This window comes from Pinus tabuliformis, chromosome 9 (genome assembly GCF_031772625.1).
Source record: "Pinus tabuliformis cultivar Carrire ecotype Pingquan chromosome 9, CPIR1, whole genome shotgun sequence".
Classification (NCBI taxonomy): domain Eukaryota; kingdom Viridiplantae; phylum Streptophyta; class Pinopsida; order Pinales; family Pinaceae; genus Pinus; species Pinus tabuliformis.
In genome coordinates, this window is record NC_142307.1 from 1,100,131,397 (window position 1) to 1,100,149,613 (window position 18,217).

Sequence of the window (18,217 nt, forward strand, 5' to 3'; positions counted from 1 at the left end):
CCTCAGATCTACCCAGAAAATTCTGTAAAAATAGGAGTGTGCTCCTTGCCCAAAACCCAGAAAAACCCAGAAAGGGTTTCCCTTGGTTCCAAACTTCAAAAATTGACCCTTCACAGCTTGGCCCTCCTCCAATTTCGAATTCTATTTTTGTGATTGATCCTATCAATCTCTTCTCTCCCAACTACAGCAATCTTCCTCAAATGGCCCTCCAAATGATCTCCCAGCACCCCAGCTCCAAACTCCTCCGGATGGTGCTGCCCCAAAGAGTCTCACTCCAATCACTGCGTAGTCATGGAGATGACACAGTCCTGCGTGTGATGAAATGAGAGTTGCATGTAGGATGGCCCACTTGTCTGTAGCTACCCTCTATACTCCTAAAAATGATGAAAGGATGCTCCTGTCTCCCCAACTTCCCGGAGTGCCTCACGTTGTGACTGCGCAATCCCTGCGTTGTTGTAACTCCCCATGTTGCTGGTATTGGACTTACAACTGTTGTAACTCGTCTCCCTGCTACTGCTACGAACTGAGATGAAGAAGAACTCCCTCCTAGGGCTATCACTCGAAGTCCACCAAAGCGAGGGTTGAGATCTCCGCTCGGAGACACTCGCGTGCTAAACAGCACAGTAACCCAGCTAAGCAACTCAAGCAACTAAGATTGAGTTCAATATGTCAAAAGTTAAGATGTTGAAATGAGGAGAGTTGCCTTCCTTGTATAGATTTCGTGGAGCACTTTTCCCTCCATTTTCCCTCCATCGTGGGTCCCTCACTTAACCATCGAGTTCCCCTCAATGCAAAGCGAACTAGGAATGCGAGGTGGCACCCACATACAAATTAACCACATCGAAATAACTTCTGCTAAGTCTAGCCTCCTAATAATATCGAATGGGCCCCATCACCTCCAAAATCGGCCCCAAAATGTAGAGAATAATCATGTTCCAAAATAATTTAGGAAGGGAAATTACAGTCCTCCCCTCCCAAATGTTGCTTGTCCCCAAGCAACTTCAGTGTTGGATGCTCAAGTATGCGCTCGCCCTCCCAAGTAGCATCCTCATCCGGCAAACTCCTCAAATGCACCAAAAATCGCTTGTCCTCAAGCAATGCTTGAGCAAGCATCCTTTCTAACTATTGCTCCCCACTATCACTGCAAAATGTGCCAGGGTCCTAGATGTGCCATTGTATCGTGCCTAACCTCTGCACTATCCTAATATGAAAGAATCCTTTAATACCAGGATCCTAGGCCATCCTATCCAACATGAAGCTCCACTCACTCCACTCCTTAACCTGCCCAGTGCAAGTACCAGAAGTCTCCTGCTCCATCAGTGACTCGTTATAGCCCAATGGAAGATTTGTATGATCTCCCCCTATAGTAGCTAACGCATCCCTAAAGGTTATTGCGCTGTGAAGAGTTGTGATGCCCCAGTTCCCTGTTGGTCCCAGAGTGGTGCCACCATGTTGACATTGCACTACTCTGACTATGACATACTCCCCAACGTGCGCAGATAGTATCCTCCCCTCCTGAGGCCTAGTGGCGAAAAATCTGTGAGAATCAAGCTCATCCTACCCAAGCATCTCCATGATGCCAATATCTACCCCTCCACTGGCAATCTCAACTCTGAGCCATAACAGGACAAGTATGCCTCGCCATGTAGTGGAGGTTTCAGTGATCCCCCATGTGTCAAATCGAAAGTGAACTGGATCATCCTCTACCATGACCCTGCTCATCACAAAATGGAGTGATCTGCCTGCCAACCGTATCCCCGGATTCCCCAAACATACGGGGAGCTCATAACTCCCACTCCTCACAGGATGTCATAACTCCCACTGCTCACAGGATGTCGCTGCGTAATGTCGTTACCAGCTAAACCCATTTGGTCCTCATTTCCAATCCCTATATGTATTCCCTGGGCAGACGCCAAGTATAAGGAGTAGGTCTCATGCCTGTGAACCTGCGTTGCTCCTGCTAGACCAAGCAGTGAAATCCGTTATCCCAACTCCTAATGATACACCTCCACACTGCTTGGAGTCTGGGTACCCTCATGTAGACGAATTCTACCATCCACCATCCCTCAATTGTGAGCTCAGGGGCTGAATATATGCTACCTCGGCTATCAACCACCCCATCCCTAAGCCTGTATCCGACAACTCGTGCACCTACTAAGGGTCTCAACTGAAGGGTCTCCTCTCGGCTCATGGCACGCAGTGTCTCATCCAACTGTCTAGAGTGAGCCTCCCATACCCTGCTACCTGATTGGAGAGTGTTAGGGGGAATTAACCAAACATGTTGTGATTGTAAGCAATGTTAGAGGATGATGGGTGGGTATGTCCCAAATGGTATGATCAAAATTTTATCGGAATGCCCAAGAGTGATCTTACAAACAACACTCTCTATGCCTCAGATCTGTTGATAACTCCCTCAAAGCCCTGTCTCCGCTAAGCATGGTGTCCCCAGATGCTCAACAATGTCCTCATCGATCCTAGGTGAGTTGCATCCAACGGTACACCTAATGCCCCTATCCATATGCCTCCTTGGAGGCAACGCTCCAAGAGCCTGCTGCGTCGCACCATGCGTCACTGCACACCACCAAGCAACACCGCATTCCTCGACATGCCACTGTATGCCGCAACCTGTCCCTGTACACCACTGGATACCCCCAGCTACAACTATGTCATCCTGTATCGTCCTGTGTCCCGCCTGTGTCACTGCACCAGTCACTCCCCGCATGTACTCAATGCGATGTGAGGCACTCCCCCATGCGTCTCCATGCCCATCTGCAGACCAATGCTCCATGCTAGATGCTCCTACCCATCCCCGAATGAGATGGCCTAAAGTTGTGTCCCTATGTGTCAGCCCACACCCAACCAGTATCATCACCTCCATCGTCACATCATCATACCCTCTAGTGAATGGATCTTCACTCCAAATCCTCCCTCAGGGATCTGAGAAGTGAATCTCCCTATGTGTTAGCAGTGATGCTACCTCTGTGTTGATCCTCTGCATCCTCTATGCCCCACACAAAAGTGAAGAATCCCCAACTCCATACAAGGCGCCATTTGGCGGCATGTTAATGCCACCTCCTCCAACAAAATCCTACCAGAGTGTGCTAATCACCCCGTGATCCTGTGTACAAACATCGTACCAAGTCAACCCAAGAAGCACATCCATAAAGTGGTTGGTCGCTGGTGCTAACCGAAACTCTCCTAGCAGAGGTGCACGCTCGACTACTAGGTCAACTATACCCTCTAGGTCGTAGTCAACCGGTATACCTAGGAAATGATAGGTGGTCCCTCCCGGATCCCAATGCCAGTCGAAGCTTCCAGCATCCCCAGTGCCTGGAAACTCCTGAACTTCACCTGGGTCCACTACCATCTCCACAACCCACTCCACCGGGTACCAACTTAGAATCTCTCGCCACCCAACCCCAAGAGAGGGATCGAATGCACGAACTCTCGCACATAGAACAACCCCAGCATGCGGGTGTTGCACCCTGTGCAACTCAAGTAGTCTCATCTCGCTATCCTGGTCAACACATAAAATCTGACTAGGTAGCTTTGTCTCTCTCTGTCCAATGGGCCAAGGTAATCTAACAGTATTTCCAGCCCCATTTATGTATGCCCAAAGAGTGTTGCTCTCATGCTCCAACATGCACTCTAGCTGCACCAGTAGGGAATCCAACCGCTCCCCAACGTGAGTCAATTTGGCCGTGGACTCAACACAAACCACTCTCATGCACTCCAGCTCCTCGTTCTATTTCAAAACAGCCTCACACACTAATGCGACCTTCCTCTGTAATGCTAGAAGGTCGGCCTGAAACTGGTGGGACTGTCGTGGGCATCTATCACCTATAAACTCGGTCACAGCTCCAGATAACTTAGCAACTGTTGGCATCTCGCCCATGGGTGGCTCCTCAACAGATGGCTCTATGTGTGTAGGCTCTATCTTCTCCACCACGGTGTCAACTGGGGCTATCAAAGAGGTCTCTAATAAAGGTGACTCCAGTGCCACACCGAGTATATCGATGTGCTCCTCACCATCCTGTGGACTCTCAGCACCATGCTCAACCTCCTCCTCAAGCTCCTGATATCTAAAGCCAGGTCTCCACCAGCAAAAGCGCCCCCTGGTCTCACCCTCTAACTATCTTTGTCCTGCTTCCTCCTTTTCAGGAGATTTGGTGCCCTGATCTAGTCGACTTTCCCCACATGATGTAGATGGTTGCACCCCCACAACCTGCTCACCTCTAACGTCTCTGTTGTAAGGGTGAGGATGGGTTTGGTCTGTCACCCTCCTCAACTGGGCCAGCCGCTCATCGTCCTAATGAATTCTACCCCAGAATTTCTACATACTGGATTTCCCTTGAGCCATGGGTTTGTCTCCGGTTTTACCCGTCACTGTGCACTCATACCCAAAGTTTCCATGATCCTCTAGCTAGTTTCCCACAGTTGGGCCAAGATCATGCTCTGATACCACTGTAATGTTCCAAAATAGGAAAAATAGTGCTATGCAAAGCGGACAATAAAAATAACACCATAAAATTAAATCAAACCATCATACCACAAAATTGGCAACCAAACTGCATTGTCTACTCATTTTATTAAATGGGAAGGTGTACAACAAAGTGTTGGAATGAGTGCACCTAGGCTTTCTCTAAGCAAGCTTGCAAAAGTCCAAAACGAACAATGGAACACCCTCCTCAAATATGTTGGTAATCCGGCCCAAGAGCTGCATTGTTATTGCCCAAAAAGGTGTTGTTGCCTGAAATTATCTGTTGTTAGAGCCTTCTCTTTTGCTCTCAGAAAATTCTGGGAAATTAATCCTAGTCTCTACACAAGAAACCCATAGTAACCCACGAAGGAATTGGCCAAATGTTGACCTTGGAATTTTTGCCCAAATTCCCCTTCGCTCCTCTAGCTGCTGACTAAGTTGGGACCCCTGTTTGACCCCTCGGATCTACCCAAAAATTCTATAAAATTAAGAGTGTGATCCTTGCCTAAAACCCAGGAAAAACCCAGAAAGGGTTTCCCTTGGTTCCAACCTTCAAAAAATTGACCCTTCACAGCTTGGCCCTCCTCCAATTTCGAATTTTGTTGTTGTGACTGATCCTGTCAATCTCTCATCTCCCAACTCCAGCAATCCTCCTCAAATGGCCCTCCAAATTATCTCTCAGCACCCCAGCTTCAAACTTCCCCAGATGGTGCTGCCCCAAAGAGTCTCACTCCAATGACTGCACGGTCATGGAAATGGCGCAGTCCTGCGTGTGATGAAATGAGAGTTGCGTGTAGGATGGCCCTCTTGTCTGTAATTGCCCTCTATACTCCTGAAAATGATGAAAGGATGCTCCTGTCTCCCCAACTTCCTGGAGTGCCTCACGTTGTGGTTGCGCAATCCCGGCACTGCTGTAACTCCCCTTGCTGCTGGTACTCGACTTACAACTGATGTAACTCGTCTCCCTACTACTTCTACGAACTGAGATGAAGAAGAACTCCTTCCTAGGGCTAGCACTCAAAGTCCACCGAAGAAAGGGTTGGGATCTTCGCTCGAAGACACTCATGTGCTAAACAACACAGTAACCTGGCTAAGTAGCTCGAGCAACTAAGATTGAGTTCAATATGTCAAAAGATAAGATGTTGAAATGAGGAGAGTTGCCTTCCTTATATAGATTTCGTGGAGCATTTTTCCCTCCATTTTCCTGCCATCGTGGGTCCCTCACTTAACCATCGATTTCCCCTCCATGCAAATCGAACTAGGGAATGCGTATTCTCCTAATGTGGGAGCCCCTACATACAAATTAACCACATCAAAATAACTTCTGCTAAGTCTAGCCTCCTAATAAAATCGAATGGACCCCATCACCTCCAAAATCGGCCCCAAAATGTAGAAATTAATCATGTTCCAAATAATTTAGGAAGGGACATTACATAAGGTTAATGAGCTAGCCCCAAGGAGGAGATTAGGTCGACCTTACCCTAAAATATAATAAAATACAATACTCTAATAATGGGTGTAACAACCCACAAATTGACCTATAAAGATTCTCAACTACCCACTTAATGGGCTAGCATTTGGCCACAAGTGAAGATTATCCAAAAGATATCAACAGTTCTAACCACCTCACATAAATTTGTGCATGTGTACACAAACATAATTCCAATCACATATGTTACATTAATTCACCTTATTAAAACATTTTGTACTTGCACATTTTTAACAATAATATATTTTTAAGGTCACGATCTAGCCATACAACAAATTGATATATGAGGCCACCTTGTTTATAGGACACTAGACATAGGAACACAAAGCATGCATTAATCTTTCAAAAAACCAAAGGCATGCCAACAATAAGGGCCATTTGAAACAATGTGCAATTTCCTCTATGTAAATACAATGGGGAGTAAATTAAAATTAAACAGTATTTATTGGATCATCAATCAATAATTATATCACCTTCTACACTAGAGAGAATTAGATTGCGACTATGTATGATCAACCTTAGACATGTGTTAAAATTTATAAATTGATAGTAGCCAACGTCTTCCCCATCCTTTTTTGTTCAATGTTTGACACGTTGATGCAGAAGAGAATTCCAAACATGGAGCAAAATAAAGTAGCAGCAATAGTAACCCAAGGGCCCTAATTTCACAGATATACCACTCAAGGTGCTTAGTGCTTACAACGTTAATTTTGCAACATGCCAAAATCTAAGTGAATTCCACACTTTAAAGAATAGTGTAACAATTCAAAGAAAACATTGTGCATTGGTTCTAACTCCAAGGCAAACAAGACCAAACATTATGTGACATTTGGGTGAAACAAGGGGGCTAACAATTTCCTAAAATGGATATTTGCACTCTTGAAATGTAAGCTTAGGGACCACAACATTCATCTATAAGCCAAACTTATGTATTTGAAAAGAATACTCTATCTATATTTAACACAAATACCCATCCCATTCAAAGGGATGAAGCCCATATGGTAATCATGAGAAGGATTAACACTATTTTTTGCTTATTGTGCGCTATTGTCATTCAAATATTAATGCCCTCACAATCCATATCAATAGTGTAGATGAGAAACAATGAAAGTCATAAAATGCTCCAACATAATCCCTTGTATGAGATTATGGTTAAATCGTGACTCAATTGCATTCAATAGAAAACTACATTCAATGTCAAATTACAACAACTCTATTGTTTACCGCCTTGATTTTTTCTATTACATTTACTAAAGCCTTTCAAATGGCATCCATCTATTAAAAGCGATCACTTCAAGCCAAATGTTTTTTGTCCAGATATCAAAGTTTGGTTACATGCCTAACTCACTATTGCTGTATATTAAAGAAAAAAAGAGGAAAACCTACAAAACTCTATATGATTGTATAAAAACTCAACTCAAATAAAATGAACATAACATCTAGTAATTCAGTTCTTGTTTGTTTTCTTTTTGAAGCAACAAGGATATCCTTCATCTAAATCAATCATAATTAAATGGTATAAATAAGAAAGAATTGCAATTATGATGTTGATCACCAAATTTACAGCCAATCTACAGGAATAATGTTGGATGATGAATAAAAAGTCCAATTCATGAGACAAAAAGCTAAAGCCGCCAAGTAGTATCTAGTAATATCCCATAAGTAATACCAAGCTGACTAATCAACTAAAAAAAGGTGTAAGTAAACAAATTAAAGGAGATGCTAAAGAAGTGACATAATAATAGTGAAACTTATACCATTTAACTCTCCACATTACAAGCAAAAAACACCTTCATTCCAATGCATGTTCACACTAACCACTACAATATATGGTGTTGATGGGTGCACATTGGATTTCAACGTGTTGCCATCCAAATAAAGTGAACAATATTAGTCTTGAGCTACCAACATCACTTCCAAGAAGGCAAAAGGTTGATAGTTTAATCACCCACCATCACCCACTCCAATGTCACCTACAATGTGAATCATGAGTTAGACTCAACTAGTTACATATTTGGATCACATTTCTAAAACAAAGGCTCCTTCCAACATCCAACACTTCTTACTAATAAAATATGATCATGTAAGGTATTACCATATAAGCTATGGCCACAACATTCAAAAAAAGAAAATTATCGTGTCAAGTTATCATTAAACAAGTAACATAATGTTGGATGATATTCATAGTTTTATTCTTATATAATGCAAAAAGCTTCTCAATAAGGATGTAAATTTGAAAATCTATATGCATACCTAAACTATTATTTTCGCATTACATATTCTATATTGCACAAAATAGGCAATGGGCCTCCTACAAAATAATGGTCTTGTTGACCACAGTGGACAAGCATCAATTAGTAACTAGGATTGACTAATGTTAACATATTTTATATAGGATCATCAAATAGTCACAGCCTCCTCTACTGGTAGATAAAACTTGATCCCCTCAAAAATGATTTTGAGGACAAAATGAATGTTGATTTGGGGCCTCAAGTAGATCTTTCACTGTATTAAAAAATGAACAAGCTTAAAAGGGAGGCAATCTTAAATGATGTGTGATGAAGGGCAAACTACAATTTGTGCTTTCAATCGACTCCTTGTACAACCAAAAAACAAGGCAAGGGTCATTTGCTTATACTTTAAAATACTTGATGGGTTTCTATTAATAAATAATTAATGACTGGTCACAAAGAAATTGACCTAAGAGGATCTCCAGGTTTGGAATGGAATAATCTTCCTCAAGCTACCTGCAACCTAAATTTCAAAGGAGCCTCCAAGAAAACTCCCAATCAAGCTAGAGCAAGGAAGGAATTGAAAATGTTCTTCGAACAAGAGATACTCACATTCAGTGCAGGGTTGGAGCACACAAGGGACAACGAGATTGAAAATCCTTCTAACTCATTAGACTTCCATTTTGTGTTGGGCCGGAGCAAGCAAACAACAATGAGCTTGAACCACTAACACAAATGTGCTACGGCTCAAGCTTTAGAATCCAGGATTTAACAATGGGATGTGATTCCCTTTTAGCCATAATTTAGGACTATGTGAAAAGGAACAAAGCACTTTCAAACTAATTCAGCAATATTGAATTCATCTTAAAAGATTTGCGAACAAATTAGCCAATGAAGATGCAAATCACAGATATGGATTTCATCAAAGACGAATCAATTAATATTTAGACAATTCAAACAAGATTGATTTACTCCAAAGTGCAAATGAACTAAAGAAGGGAAACAATTTGGTTTCATTATATATGAGTAGCCAAGGTGCACAAAACCACTCCTCGAGTTCAAGCATGTAAGATTCCCAACCGGAATACCCCAATTCTTGCCCCTTAAATTCTGAGTTTAACTGAGCTTTTTCAGTGAAATATTTCGTCAAACAGTTTAAGGACACATGGCTGTAGGTGTATTTTTCATTATAAAATTTCAAATAAAGGGCACAGTACAATAATAATACCGCAAAATTACTACAACTCAGTAAGATATAACTTGCATTGGGCTATTAGAATAACACATACCACTGACATGTATTCACTACAACAATAGAGAAGCAATATGTCATAAACACCAGCGAAATATACAATAATAAGAGTGCTGTTAAATGGTGTACAGAGACAAATCTGAGTATGAATATCACTGTTGTCCAGGAGCATGCTTCAACAAGGAAGGTACCTCAAGTTTGCCACCAAAGTTCTGAGTTTTTCTTGTGAAGGTCTTTGTGATATTTTGTCAAACAGTTAGAATGTAAACTGTTGTAGGTGCACTTTCTTGTTCTTTGGTTTGAATAAATATATAATAAGTTATAACAAGATATGTGCTCATAGAAATACTTCAGAACAGTGAAATAATTTTAATTTTAACTCAGCAATCATAAGCCCCCAGAATAACCATAGTAACAGCCAATAAATCTTTACTTTCCACTGAAATGCAAACTCAGGAATTACACAATAATCTCAGTTCTAGCAGACTTGATATTTACTTGACTGGAGACAAGAAACCCAAAGAAAAATGAAACCTGCTATATATACGCTGCCCAGAAAATTCCAATACACAGCAGCTCCAGTAAAGAGGTTTCCAGTGATCAGAATCAGCTACAGGACGATTATCATCCCCTTCCTTAGTTGATATAAACTCAGCCTCTGTTTGCAATGGTAACTCAACCCCAAAACACAGATAATAGAGTATAATGGCACGGCGAAGGGATGATAAGTTCAGCCTTTGAAGTGGTAAGCTCAGCCAACAACAAGAGAGGAAACTCATCCCTTTTCTCAGTGGAATCAGTAAAACTCAGCCACACACTACAGCAAACTCAGCCCTGGAAATAGAAGGAAGCTCGACCCTTTTTTGACTGGAAACTTTGACCCAATAAACCACATCAATGTTCAGTCTCTTTGACAAAGGAAACTCAGCCCTATGAAGCCAGAACTTTGACCCCAATTCAGCAAGGTAACTTAACTCTTTTCAGCAAGGAAAGCAACCCCAGATTTGTGAATCTTGAACCACACTCAGTTTGTTAGCTCAACCTGTCAAGATATGTGAAAAACTCGATAATAGAAGATAAAATCAACTGATAACACCTTTTACCTCCGTTATCTTCTGCAAATCTTCTTCTTGGTAGTACAATGGCAAAGTCCGAGTGATTCCGCTCTTTAAACCAACTAGAGTGTATAATTTCAACACTAAAGCTAGCAATGGCGGCTAGGGCGAGGGTTGTCACTCTGATCCCTGCCCTCTCCTTTCTAGTTGTCTCCCAACAGCAAGCTATGGGGGGTAGTCCCTATGGAATGTGAGAAAGCAAGATTTGTTGGCAACCAACAAATCTGGGAGACACAACTGAATGGCCTAGCCACTTGGTTGATTTAGCAAGTTTTAGAGATTAGATGTTGGATGGTGTTGTCATTGATGTCAACCCATGAAGTTGATGGGTTTGACTTTGACCAAAAACACCAGTGATTGATGTCAAATGGTTAATGAACGCTTCTTAGTAATTGTCGGATTACATCAAGATTGCAACTATACTGTTGGGTAGTTAAAAACCCAAGTCCTAGGGTTTGGGTTCCTTGGACTGAGGATGTGCCCCGACTTTGTCAAGGGATTTTGATAGGTCAAATCATTGAGTTTGGGTCAGAGATCTATGTCATTAGATTCTCCTCGAAAAGATGTTTTTGTTGATATGTGGTACGCCCCGAGAGGTCTCCTGGTTTGAGAGATATTCATAATTGAAGTTAGTGACCCCAGTTTTTGCCCAGTGTTTTGGTTAAAACCCCCAGGGGTAGTGACATGACACCTCTATCTACGGTTGTCAACATATGACATTGTTTATCACTGTAATTTCACCCTGTATAAGTTACATTACTTCAAAAACCAAAGACAATAAATCAATCATTGACTTAATACACTCATGTGTCACCTAAAAAAACACACCAAAGAGGGTTAGTGTACAATTACTTAGAGTTTAGTAAACAAATTATTAATGATTACTAAATTAAATTAAATTTATTAATAATAAAAAGTGTTTAAAACATCCAAAAAAGATGTACCTAATTATGCCCCTAAAAAGGTGTATAATGTCTCCTCCAACGGTCAAATATGAAGCCCTCCCACATTCTATAAAAAAAACCTTATACATCATCCTTAGCACATTAATTTCACACATATTATCATGATTACCTCCGTAATCTTTAGGCTATCTAAAGAAGCATATTTCAGACTCCTAAGGCAGATAATGCAAAAGAGAGACTTGGATTAGGGCTCAGTGTTCCTATTCAGAAATTCGGTTTGGGTTCAGGTATCTTTCCTTTAAGTTTTGTGTTCTATTCAAAGGATAGCGAAGTTCTGGGTGCTGTTCTCCTTTGTTTTGATTGGGTTTGGTTATAATTCTTAAGTTTTGTTTGGGAACTCAACATAGGAAGCAGTGTAAATTTAGGGCACTAAAAGTCAATCAATATATCTTGCTGCAAACTTTGGTCCAGAATTCACAAGTTCTTGTATCCTTACTTCAGTTTTGGTCCACTTAAATTATTCTGCCCAATGGTTCTATAGAAGCACCGTAAATCTGCTCTTACATCCAAATTTTGAGGCTTGGTTCAGGTATGAAGTGACTTCTATTAAAGACAGTAGCTACAATTTTCTTTATACAGCTACATGAGTCTTGTCAACCAAAAAAAAAAAATGATATCAATTACATAGACAAATTCAAGGTGCGGATCTAATAAGGGCACTAAACTGTTGGTACAACAATAAGAGTTATGTTTGTTATGACACTATGATCATCCTACAGCAGCATTCTCCTTGAAGTGCAAAATTCTGAACATACATATATACTTTATATACGCACATCTATTCTTATTTGGAACTGACCCCTGTGCACCAATACACTTATGGCCTATGGTGTGAAGATTTGAATCTGCAGTGCTTATTTGAGATCAGCAGCTTATCGTTGAGTCATTCCAAACCTGAAGTTTAAGTGACTTGACAATGACACCTACAGCATTCACCTGTGGTTTATAACAGCAGTGCCATTGCTTTGGTGATTTCACTTTGACATTGATAACATAACTTGACAAATGATATATTAACCTTATGCGGCAGTAGCATAGACCTGATATGTCTACTTAACTTGATTAAATACATTGACTGTATACATTTACCATGACTTGAGTTGGAGACTTAGACCTAGTACATTGATCTTATGTAGATAGTAGTACTTGTATAGAAGTCTCCTAAGAGTGCAGCACCTAGACAAGTGTCTCCTAAAGATTGCAGCAGTAGTATTGACATGATCCGTTGACCTGACACATATAAATTGACACTTAGATTAAACATTGAGATAATATCTTGACTTTGACTTGACATATAAGTGAGACTGTAAACATGACTCTTGTCTTGTCAAACATGTTGCAGCACGCTTAGTGATGTAATGCATTTACATGGTAGCATTCATTAACTATTGATGTGATTGTCTGATATAACAGTGGTTGTATAACAGTATTGCAGTTGGTTTATGACAGCCTCATTGGACCGTGATTTACATGACTACATTGGGTGAAAATGGCTCTAGGGCATTGACTATCTGAGCAGAAGCGATTACACATATGCTGGTAGCCCTACTTGGGCCTAGCCTGAGAGCTTTGAAGGCAGGTCATAGGGATGACCTGAGGCACCTGGGTTTGTGCCATTATTTGATAGCAGTGCCACATGTTTGCAGCATTATGAGCAGTTTGGTACAGTGCGGCAGAGTGATGTGTTGTTTGAACTTTGCATATGAGCTTTGATGTTTATTCATTCGTGAGCAGTTCGTACAGTGACGTGTATTGGTAGCCAGCTTTGTGAGCTCTTGATGTTGAGAAGCGTAGTAGTTCAGTTATGATGTATAGTGACCTTTGCGAGCAGTGACACTCAGTGATGTGCAGTTGAGCAGTGACAGTGATGTGCAGTTGAGCAGTGAGTTGATGTGCAACTTTGTGCAGTGGTCAGTGGCTACTAGGATCTGATAGATATACAACATCTTCTTTACAACTTTACTATATTGATTCAGAGCACCAGGGGATCTAGTGTGAAAACCATGAAACATGATCTACCGACTCTTTTGGGTGATTGGAGTCACCTTCAGGTTGTGGCCTAAGAACACTTCAGGGTGGCAGGGTGGTGCTAGGGCAAGTTGTGGCTTGCACAAGGCGTTGTGGCGTCCATTCAATTGTGGCTGATAAACTAACAGGGCAGCGAAGCATCCTTTCCGACAACAGCTGGTAAACAGAGTGTTGGGGCACTCATTAGGTTGTGGCCTGATCTACAGGGCGTTGGGGCGTCCTTCTGGTTGCAACAGGATATTAGGGTCTAGTAGCGTCCTACAAGTTGTAGCCTGTGAATTAGGGGGTTGACGCCTCCCTCAGTTGTAGCTGAAATCTTGATGTAATCAATTTTCTTTTAACAGGGAGAAGACAATTACTAAAGAAGCATTCGGTGGTTTTTGACCCGGAGGGGGTTTTCCACCTAAAAATCTTTGTGTCCTCTATTTTATCTTTTTGTATTGTTGTATGGTGTTGTCAATTGTTGATTATTGTTTATGATCATTTGAAGAAGAACATTAATAATAACTGAAGATTAATTAATGCTCTAAAAGAGATTAAAAAGTGTTAATTGGTAAGAAATATTGATTCACCCCCCTCTTAGTGTTTCCAATATTAGATTAGATTGTTGCATGAAACCAATGCCTTATGGAGTCAAATACTTGTTTTATATCAATTATACACCAAATGACCGGATGAACAGTTGTTGCTTGGAGATGCTTTGCTAACCTATATGTTATGCAAATCCTACAACCTAGGTGAGATGCAAAGTCTTGGTTTATTTTAGTTAAATGCTTAACTAGGTGAATCCCTTAATTCTTCGTTGTTTTGAGGCTAGTCTCTAAAGCAAGTTGTAGAGAGAATTCAAGGCGAAGTAAGCAATGGCTTGGTTAACGATACGTCCCCTTGAAATCTAACTACCCAGTGCCTCTAGCACTGTAGATATTGTGGCTCTGACGATAACAAGGTCACCGTGTTAACCATTAGAGAGGGTCTATCCTTCACAAGCTACAAGAATAAGGGTGGCCCTATCTTTCTGTCAACCAATCTTATGCTTGGAGGTTAATTAATTAGTGCAAGACTAGGCCTAGGATGTAAATGCAAGATGGTGAGTGCCCCTAAGGTGAGATTATTTAATGTTCCTTAAGTACTTAGTTACAAGTGATCTTAAGTTATGTCAATAGAGTACTTAACAGTAAATGAATGATAATCTCAACCACAAGAGAAAGTGCTTAAATTCAACAGTGCCAAAAAGAGATATTCAATGTAATCAAGAGATAATCGCTCAAACACTAAATAAAAGACAAGACTAATGCTCTTTGAGACAATTGACCAGTATGTCAAAGATAGAATTAGATTATCACAATAGATCAACCATGAACAATAAATTTAATAACAATAATGGCGAATAAGAAAAATTAGATTACTTATCCACGATATTACTTAGAACAATTAACCAAGGCTCTTTAGAGACAATACAAGAATGAAAAGGGTATCAATAAACAATTGCTCAAGAGATTGACAATTTAGATGATTAATGTTCTTTAAACACAATTAGCAACTCTCAAATTTATGACAACAAATTATCACAATGCCAATTTTATGTAGAACAATTAGATCTCCAATTCAAATGTTAATATGCCCAAGTCCAATATCCCTTTTAATTACCAACTTAAGCAATATCAACCATTCAAAAAGATATTCAACTCTTGAGATTGATTTGTCAAGTGCTTTTATGAGTGAGTTATTTAGTGCAAAATTATGACCTCTTAGATTATGAAACTCACAAGAAAGCAATGTGTTAGTATTCTTATTAGGAAGTAATATAACCAATTTATCAACCTCTTTAACAATCCAATGTAAACAATCTTTTTCACAATGTGTTATGCTTATCAATGGAGCATTAACCAATGTTAGGAACCTTTATGCAATTTATACTCAAATTCTATTACATTAGTAAACTAGATATGCCAAATTAAATCCAATACTTACTTCTTGAATTAAACGACAGCACTTAGAATGCAATAAATAAAATGCTTATGAGTGCAAGAGGAAAATGCACGCAAAATGCAAATGAGACAACCAAGGAAAGACTTAGAAAGCAGCCCTCTTGAACTACTTTGCCAACAGAAGATTGTAAACAATGGTGCAAGCGAAACCAAGAGATAAATGCTTACTTGAGTTTAGGATCCTTTTCCAATGTCACTGCTATGTATGATCAGACTTTATGATGCTTTCCAAACAGTGATTAGTTAATGTATTTAGGTGACTTATTAGTTAGATTTATGCCACTTAGATGAGTTTTATACCATTGTAAGCAAATGATCAGAGGCTGCTAGTAAAACAAAGATGAAAATGAGGGTTTGAGGAGGCAAACCAATAGGCCTTTAAGCCTTGAAAATGACTAGCTTGCTTGCCCAAAACTCCTCCAATGAATTGATCTCCTGCAACCACAGTTGTTAGCTCAAAATTCTCTTGAATATCTCTGCAACCACAAAGTATTAGTGAAAAAAACTCAATGATAATCCAAATGATGACTGAAATGAGGTGAAGAGGGTTAGATGAGGGCTAGAGGTAAATGCTAGGCCTAAAGGAAGGTAGTGGCTAAGGGAAAGGCCTTGTAGGCCTATGGCACCTAAGAAAGGGGCCAACAGGCCTGTCGTCAAGGGTTAGAAGGGCCCGCGGCACCTAGGGTAGGCCTCTAAGAGGCTGCCATAAGGCTGGATGAGGTTGTCGCTAGGGGAAATGAGGCCTTAAGGCCTACGGCAAAGGGATCTAGAGCTACCGAGAGGCAGCGGAGAGGGAGAAGGGCTCATGGAGGGAGGAGGGAAGCCAACGGAGGGGAGATTAGGCCACGGAGGAAGGGTTAGAGGCCTAGAAAGGCATGTGACCATTGCTAGCAGCCCTTAAGGGCTTATGACAAGGGAATAAGGGGTCACGGCAAGGGCTAGGAGGCCGAATTAGGTTAGCAGCTTACCAAGGAGGGTTAAGGAAGTTGCGGTTAGGGCTAAAAGGGCTAGTGCTAGGCCTAGAAGGCCCTAAAAAAAAATTGAACCCCTGCAAAATTAAATTTTGACTCAGATCTTCAAAAAATTGCCACAAAGTTGCCACGAATTCTCCTCTAGCGACTTTCTCTTTTGCTTGAACGTAGAGCTTGGAAGGTAGTCGGAGGCTAGATATTGCCTTCCTTGGCCTAGATTTGCCTCAAAACTCCAACGATTTCTTTCAAATGGCTAGACGTCTCACTTGGGTGAGAGAAACCCTTCAAGCCCTTGCACAAAATTTGAATTTTCCTTGATGGCTTGTGAATTCACCTTTTCCCAAAACCCCAATATATATACAAAATTTAAAATAAACCCAAAACCCCAACTACTACAAACAAGGGTTAGAAATATTTTACAAAATATTTACAAATATACAATGTTTGTAAATTAATTTTTTTGAGAAATAAATTCTGAATAATGGCAATGGATAAATGTATTTTTTGAAAAATTAGAATATTGGTCACACACCCTTCTGCAAAGTTAGAATACCATATAAAAATTCCTAGAGCCCAAACATAGTCAACACTTTCCCACAGTCTGTGAACTTGGAGCCCAAGGGTCAATGTACCTGTAGATCTCTCTAATTTTCCTCAAATCGAATAGTTAGATCATATGGTGAATCAGATCACCTAATATAAAAAATCAAATTTTACCAATAGAATGTCTTATCATCGAAAAATGAAATAACAATTCATATAGCAATGTATGTAATGTTCCTTCCTAGAATAATTTCCTTGAATTTAAATTCACAATTTTGGCAATTTTATCTATTATGGGACCCATGATATTTATGGACTAAGACTTAAGAGATGGAGGCCGAAATCATTTTGTTAGTGGGATGTGGGGGCCACACCCACATGAAGTACGCACTTCCTTGGAGGAAAAGTCGAGTTGCTAAGGTAGGAGGTCGAAATGCTTGATGGAGGGGCCCACATGGGAAGGCAGCTCAAAAATTATAAATAGAAGGGGCCTAGCAGCTATTGGGGTCTTTTGTCAATCTAACATTTCTCTTGTTGCTCGAGCTGCTTAGCCGGGTCACAATGTTGTTCAGCGCAGAGCTTTCCAAGGGGAGAGCTCACCCTTCTTTCGGTGGACTACGAGTGCCACCCTAGGAAGGTAAGATTGTGCCATATTGGAGGGTGATTTGTGGAGCTTAGGGTGCATCGTACAACCATCTCACTCAGCCAATTTCGTGCTCCAAGAGGACGCAGTAGGGGATCACGTACCACTTATTTTTGTTATTTTTCGGGTGACATTTGCTGGGAGAAATTTTGCATAGCTACTCCAGGGGAAGACCAAGCTTGGTGAGGAGTTTTGGGGCCAGAGATTGCTGCATTGAGGCAAGTCGAATTCCTCTTACCTAGGGCCTACGCAGGAGCCAAATTATGGGCACACGTGGGAGATTGAGGAAAGGAGTTAGGGAGCTAGATTGTGTCGGGAATATGAGGAAGCCATCTGGGGAGTAGAATTCAACATTTTTGGAGTGATTAGAGGGTTGCTTCAGCGAATTTCTAGACAAGTTGTATTTTCCAGCGAGTTTGAGGAGGACGTGGTATTTGGGGTCTATTTTCGGAGGTTGAAACTAGACCAAACCCTTTTTGGGTTTTCGTGGGTTTATTGATAGGAACCCACGG

The 18,217-nt window shown here is 40.9% G+C and overlaps 1 protein-coding gene across 1 annotated transcript in view; it reads right to left on the minus strand.

Annotated features, from left to right (window-relative positions):
- Positions 1–7,458: 7,458 nt before the first annotated feature.
- LOC149152506 (uncharacterized) overlaps positions 7,459–18,217 on the minus strand; it is a 209,670-nt gene continuing 198,911 nt past the window's right edge. Inside the window, exon 3 of the mRNA XM_089439753.1 lies at positions 7,459–7,942. Coding sequence (XP_089295879.1) covers positions 7,914–7,942 — 29 coding nt within the window. The 3' untranslated portion in view covers positions 7,459–7,913. The remainder of the gene's footprint in view (positions 7,943–18,217) is intronic.